This window comes from Lutjanus erythropterus, chromosome 20, assembly GCF_056507025.1.
Source record: "Lutjanus erythropterus isolate fLutEry1 chromosome 20, fLutEry1.hap2, whole genome shotgun sequence".
Taxonomy (NCBI): Eukaryota; Metazoa; Chordata; class Actinopteri; order Lutjaniformes; family Lutjanidae; genus Lutjanus; species Lutjanus erythropterus.
In genome coordinates, this window is record NC_139336.1 from 32,053,752 (window position 1) to 32,060,926 (window position 7,175).

Consider the following 7,175-nt stretch of genomic DNA (forward strand, 5'->3'; position numbering starts at 1 on the left):
ACATTTGAAAACTGGTCACCGTTCACTTCCATTGTTTGTGAGATTCTGCAACACTCAAACTCCACTATCCCTTTCAGTGTTCAGAAAAACATCAGCCAGTTCTTCTTGTCATGAATTATATAAAGGCTACTGGACGCCTGAGCAAAAACATATCCCATCAAATCCCTGGAATCTGGTGAATGTGAAGGCCACAGAATAAACTTCATATAATTTTCAGACTCATGAAATCTTTCAGTGATCCGTCGTGTCCCATGCAACAAGCCATGAACGCCGCTTTCATTTGTCATCCATATGTCTACAAAGGTCAAATCACTTCATCATCAGTTTGAGCATTAATGTATCTTGACTGTTTGCCTTCAGCAAACTGTTGCTACTGGTTCTTATTTACACACAGCTGTCCTGCTTGTTTATGTGCTGCTGTGTGTTTATGACAGACCACAAGCAGCAGGTCAGCCACACCTTTCTTTACAAAGACACTACAGATGATTTTGGCCTAAGAAGCAAACAAGACGCCTCCTGTCAGCTCTTTCCATGTCTCCTAATTCCCCCAACCCTTTGTCAAGACTCCCAGAAGTCTCCTAACGTGGCTGCACATGAAACCTGCAGGGACACATTGTGCTGATACCTCCAGAAGCGCTAGACAGATAAAGTTATTATTTCTATTATGATGAACTTAGCTGCGATGAGCGGGCAGAGCTGCACGAAGCGAAATGGGATGGAGGTGTAAAAGGACCCATAGCTCACACGTGGTTTGTTAACTGTCGAGACCAAAGACCTGGGGGAGAAAAGTCTTAAAACTCTGCAACGTCTGCTCCTTGTTAGCAAAGCAGAAACAAACATGGTATTTTAACAAGCAGTGGTCCAGTCTGCACCACGCCAGCTGATGGTTTTAAATGCACAAAAAATGCAGTAACTTTGACATTCACACGGAGGTAAGAGGAAGAGGAAACAATATGATAGTAACACACAAGCAGAATGACGTCAGACTGCAGTTGCACAAGATGTTTCAGAAGTGTAAATTAGACATTAAATGAAAACAGTGCAGTGATAAACTGGAATACACAGAAAGATCTGTTATCTACAGCATCAAAGCTTCTGGACAGTCATGAAAAATAACCTGCTGCTGTTAGGTAAGGTGGTTCTTTTTCATGCTGCACCTTCAGCTACTTTCTCAGATTTAATTTGGAGACCATAGTTCACGCTTTCATTTGGTCTCACCTCAACTGTTGTAATTCTATCTATGTGGGAATCAGTCCGTCAGCCCTATCTCGCCTGCAGCCGGTTCAAAATGCAGCAGTGACGCTCTTCACTGTTACCAGGAAGAGAGATCCCATCTCCACTGCGCTGACCTCCCTCTGTACTGGTTACCAGTGAAATACAGAAGTGGTTTTAAGGTCCCTGTATTTGTTTTTAAAGCACCGCATCGACCGGTACCAGGCTAAATCTCAGAATTAGAAATGTACATCGCCCCCTGAGTAAGAAACGTAAAACAAACATGTATAAAATGCTTTTTATGAGCTACACTTTTCTTTTAAATTATTTTGGTTTATGTTCTGCAACATTTTGAGTCTGAAAAGTCAGAAGAAGAAAAAAACGGAGACAATATTTGCAAATCCAAACTGAGTTGTATTTCATATGAGCACCCTCGGTTGCAAACCAGAAAATACAGCTTATCCAGTCAAAATGATGCGTTCACTGCCACCAACACATTTCCCACATCACATGAACCGGCCCGGTTACAGCTGTGCAACATCACTACTTGGAAAACCGACCTTTCATACGTAGAAAATATGAAAAGTTGAATGGATTATCACTTCTAAATGTCGGGCTGGCTCAGACAGTAACAGTACTCCAAACTGGAAGTGCAGTGTCGCCCCCTGACAAATTAGCAGGTATAAAAATACTACACAGATATGGTTTGGCATTTTATTTTCCATTTAGCGCTTTTCCACGTTTCTTGCGCCCTGACTTCCAGTGGTTATTTCTGAATTTCTTCTGAAAACCACCGCCCTGCACCTGAAAGATAAAAAACAAATATGAAGGCATTAGTGTCAGTTTACATTTCCTTAGGGTTAGCTATTGACGTTGATGCACAAACAAAATAAATATTATTTCAGGTTTCTGCAGACCTTCTTGCGTTTCTGCTGCTCCTGCTTATCCACCTCCATTTCGTCATCTTCATCTGTTAGAAACTCATCTTCCTCCTTTTCCGCATCACCTTCCATACTTTCCTCTGCAGGGTTTTTTAACGTGAATATAGAAGCTGTGGGGACACATGATGCAAGTGTCAGAAAAGTACAAACGCAATCCTTCAACCTTCTCCTGGTTGAACAGTAAATCCACTAGGTTTTGCACAGAGTAAGTGGACAGAGATTCAGTCTACGTTGTGTGGATTCGGGATACTGACGAGGGTAGAGGTCACTCATGCTGTCCTCTGAGTCGCTGTGATCCTCGTCACTGGACGAGGGTTCCCACGAGCCGTTCCCGTGTTTCGAGCCCCTCCCGTGGCCGCCCTCGTCGCCACCGTCTCTGCTGGGCTTTTTCTGTTTGAGTCTGGCTGGAACAAATTCAACCCCTTGCTGCACACACTCCTCATCTAGAGGACGACAGAGACAGTGATGTCAGTAAGTTCGACCGTCCAACAACTCATATCTGCAGGACACATGGACATGGACGCATACTGGCCTTTTCCCAGCTCATAAATCAGGACTATGTTGCATCATTTCAAAGGGGAATACACGTCTAAATGTTACGTGAATTTAGACTGAATTTTTACCAGGTAGTTGCAGGATTTCTACATCTTTTCCAAAGCCAAACTCAAGTCCTTTTCAAGCATTTTGTTTGAATGAAAGACGGAGAGTTTGCATGTTCTTGTTACAGAGCGCCTGGTTGATGTATTTCTGCTTTTACATCAATCCCAGTTGAGAGCGGGTACTGTGATTGGTCTCCTTCTGTGAGGAACACAGTGTGTGGCCAATCGCATTTTAGAAAAGAAAACAGCTGACTTCAAGGCTCTGCTTAGCCGAAAAGTAACGAGTGACGACAACCTTCATAGAAATGTAGTGGAGTGAAAGTCAGAAGTTCCCAAAAAAAAAAAAACAAATACTCAAGTAAAGCACAGATACTCAACAAATGTACTTGAGTACAGTACTCACATACGTGTAATTAGTTACTGTTCACTCCCCATCATGCACTGCACAGCCAGATCTACGTCTCTCCACAGAAAATGAATTGGATGCGTCGACGTGACGTATCTCTGTACACCTTTAGCGTAGCCACATGTGCAGTGAACTGTCTTTACTTTGTGCTAAATCCAAAATCACTTCTGATCTCTCTGACTCCCTTCATTTCTTCATCTGAAAAGCAAACTGTTGAAGCAATTCATCCAAACACATTTCAAACCTTGAAAACATTACACTAAACCTCAAGCATTTTCAAGGATTTCCAGCACCTGTAAGAACCTTGTAGTTGATAAATCAATTAGTCAATCAAAGAAAAATCAGGTTGCCACTACTTGTTTTTTAATAATTGATTAATCATTCCAGCCATTTTTCAAGCAGAAATGTCAAACATTTAATGGTTCTAACCTCTTATATGTGAGCATTCGTGACAACTGAAGACTTGGACAAAAGAAGCCGTTCAAAGACGTGAATTTGGACTCTGGGAAAACTGCGATGAGCATTTATCACAGTTTTATTGTGTCTATTTTTATTGGGTCATTGCCATGCCAACACAAAGCTCCATGGAGAGGCATGAGGCACGGTGTAAAAAGTGAAGTAATAATATTATCAAGGCGTTCTGAAGGATCAAGGTGCAGCTGCAATCCTGATAAGAGCTGAAGCAATACGACGGTGTAAATCTGAAATACACGCTGAAGTCCATCTGCATGAATTTAAAACTTTATGTAACACTGACGAGGTAACTGCCTGGATGATGTGGGGACGGCAGTGTTTCTGGGTAGAGAAATAAGTAACAGAACATTATTGTTGCTTCTGGTGCTTCTGAGTCGATGCATTCTGCAAATTTGCGAACTCAGAGCAAAATACAAAAAAAAAGTGTTCAATGTTCAGCAGAAAAGTGATACCACAGAAATAAGCTTTAATCAGATAACTTTAATTTCCTTCCTGACTGATGCTATCACACTGAAAGGCTGTGTGACTTTGGTTGTATTAACATCCCCATTGTCAAAAAGGCACTAAGTTTAATAGTGAAAATAAGATCTTTTCCTCACAGTGTGAAGGAAACTCAAAGGATCGGGACTAAACAGCTGTGCAGCCTTAAGAAAACCACTTATCAGTGAGGATAATCAGAAAAAAAGGCTTCAGTTTGCTAGGGAGCATAAAGATTGGACTCTGGATCGATGGAAAAAGGTCATGTGGTCTGATGAGTCCAGATTTACCCTGTTCCAGAGTGATGGGGGCATCAGGGTAAGAAGTGATGCTCCCATCATGCCTAGTGCCTACTGTACAAGCCTGTGGGGGCAGTGTGATGACCGGGGGTTGCTTCAGCAAATCCTGAATTTTAAGAAGCTGGAACCAGCAAATATTTGACATCTTCGCTTGAAAAATGACTGAAACTCTTCTGGCTGTTAACTAATTTTCTTTTGATCTATTAATTGACTTATTGTTGCAGCTCAACACACTAAACTCACAGGTTAATCACCTGAAAATTAAAAATAACCGTGTGTGTAGATAAACGATGCACTGACATTTGGAGAGGGCTTTCTTGAAGCGTTTCCCGTTGACATGTCTGAGGACGTGGTGCGGCTGTCGGTTGATGTGTCTGAGAGTCAGCTTACAGAAGAGCTGATTGCTGGAAAACAGACGACACGTTACAAAGTGCAGATTAGCTTCACACGTTCAGTCCGTCTCTGAGCGACAAACTTGACAGTTCAAACAGACACTGCTGCAAGAAAGTGAAGGAAAGTATGGAGGCCCACTTCTGCCAGCGTGATCAAAAAAAAAAAAAAAAAAGATCCTGTAAGTCATTACAGTGAGAAACCTTCTCAAAATAATAAGTTAGCATCTCAAAATGACTTAGTATCTCAAATAACGACTTAGTATGTTAAAATAATGAGACAGAAATTCAAAATAATGTGTGACTTAGTATTTCAAAATTTGTTACTATAGCAAAACAATAAGGCAGAAACAACAAAATAATGACTTAGTACATCAAAATAATGTGCTAATTTCTCAAAATGACTTACTACAATAAAATGAGACAGTATCTCAAAATAATGTGTTTGTATCTCAAAATGTGTTAATGTATCAAAACAGTGAAGTAGAATCACAAAACATTAAGTTATTCTATCAAAATAATGTGCTAATTTCTCAAAATAGTGAGTCAGTATTGTAAAACAATAAGATAGTATCTCAAAATAATGAGGCAGAATCACAAAATGATAAGTTGGTATTTCAAAATAATGTGTTTATTTCTCAAAATAATGAGTTAGTAGCCTAGTCATTATTTTGAGCACGTTTCTCATTATTTTGGGAAATCAAATGATTTTTTGGGGGGATGTTTTAGTATTTTAAGAATGTTTCTCGTCAGGACTTGCAGGATCTTGTTGTTTTCATCATGTTGGTGTAAATGGGCCTCCACAGAAAGGTTGTTTTTTTTTTCTTACGGTTGTTTTGTGCTTGGCACGATGTGTGGTTCATACTGGCTGTAGTTGAACTCTGCTGCAGCGCTCAGTTTCTCAAACTTCTTCCCTTTAGTGAAGTTCTGCAGCTCCGTCAGGTTGCAGGGAAGCTCGTGGTTGTTCAGAGTGCATCTGATCTGCAAAGACAACACATTTAGGGCCACGAACGCCTCATCTGGCGGCGTTTTCCGGGTAATTTAGCTCGATGCGGCAACAAATCAGATAATCACCGACACGTTCTCGGTCTCGGTCAACATATCTGACCACCACAACACTTCGCAGCGCGTGGCTCGTGACAGAAGTTAGCATCGCGGCTAGCATCACAGTGTGTTCCGTGTCGTGCGGTGCGGTTTGCTCGCTAACCTTTTTGGCGTCTGTGAGCTGAAGAAAAGGTTGGTTTTGAAGAAAAGCTCTGAGGTCCGCAGGTAATTCATCCATAGCTTCAAAAAAAAAACACCTGAAGGCAGATCTTTCAGTGTGTGTGTGTGTGTGTGTGTGTGTGGATCAGGCCAGTCCCCTTAACACTGACCAGGAAACGTCCACACGTGAGTTCAGTGCGCAGACTCTGTTGTATGATGACTGAGCGCCATCTACTGGTCAAAGTGAGGAAGAGCAGCTCAGACGACACTGCAAAGACTCACATTTAAAATATATATTTGCATATATCTTACTTTCCCCTTTCTCTGTATGTTTTTAAATTAATAATTCAAAACAATTATTTATTAAATATTATTATTAATATTATTATTTTGTATTCAGTGTCATTTATTTATTTTTATCCCTGTATTCTTTCTTGTTGCCTCCCCTGTGGCTCTGGGTGGGCAGCCTTCCTGCACGCTCTGTTCCTGCACACATGGATCAATGGGGAAATGCAAAAGCAAAATGGAAAAGAATGAAGAAAGGTAAAAGTATAAAAAGAAATAAATGGTATTATATAAAAATAATAACAACAACAACATAAAAATAAAGTATTTCATATGCAAAATAAATGAATAATACATGAAGATGTTTTTAAATAAATAAATATAACAAATATACAGAAACAAATTAACAAATTACTGTGATTCAAATAAAAGTGCTTATAATTCTATTTTTATATTTATATTAGCTTTTCTCAATAACTTTGGCTCATTTTTTTTAAACAGTCTTATCATTCTGTAAACCAGGGACACTCAGTTTGTTTTGCCTGAGGGTCACTTTAGGGCCGGGGGGGTTTGATCAAAGTCATTCTTACTGTCTGTAACATGAAGCTGTGTTATGAATAAGTCACTGTATGAAATCATTATTTGATCATATGTATGCTCTGATAAACTGACTGTCTGATGTTTTTCATAATTCAATAAAACTCTGTTTTAATTTTGATTTTTATGTGACTGCACAGCATTTAATGTTCAGACTTTTTTTTTTTTTTTTTTTTACACTGAAACTCTTTAATGAAAACAAAATACTGCAACTGATACTTATAGAAACTCACCTTCTTCCTTCATTTTTCAGGTATCAGCATCTGTTCAACTGTAACCACAGAGCGCCATCT

At 39.8% G+C, this 7,175-nt stretch overlaps 1 protein-coding gene across 1 annotated transcript; it reads right to left on the bottom strand.

Moving 5' to 3' along the window:
• Nucleotides 1-1,605: 1,605 nt before the first annotated feature.
• On the bottom strand, nucleotides 1,606-6,182 carry surf2 (surfeit 2). The gene is made up of 5 exons (XM_084746584.1): nucleotides 6,005-6,182; nucleotides 5,627-5,778; nucleotides 4,709-4,812; nucleotides 2,130-2,596; nucleotides 1,606-2,016 (listed from the first exon to the last, which is right to left on the bottom strand). Exons 1-4 carry the CDS (start codon nucleotides 6,077-6,079, stop codon nucleotides 2,343-2,345), a joined length of 585 nt encoding a protein of 194 aa, XP_084602710.1. The 5' UTR covers nucleotides 6,080-6,182; the 3' UTR covers nucleotides 1,606-2,016; nucleotides 2,130-2,342.
• Between the last annotated feature and the right edge of the window lie 993 nt (nucleotides 6,183-7,175).

Bases quoted from the DNA above. Each gene is read 5' to 3' on its own strand.
- surf2 (XM_084746584.1), bottom strand. From the start codon at position 6,079: ATGGATGAATTACCTGCGGACCTCAGAGCTTTTCTTCAAAACCAACCT. The intron at 5,779-6,004 runs GTTAGCGAGCAA...TTGTCTTTGCAG, and splicing joins AGCTCACAGACGCCAAAAAG to ATCAGATGCACTCTGAACAA. The intron at 4,813-5,626 runs GTAAGAAAAAAA...TCTGTTTTCCAG, and splicing joins GTGCCAAGCACAAAACAACC to CAATCAGCTCTTCTGTAAGC.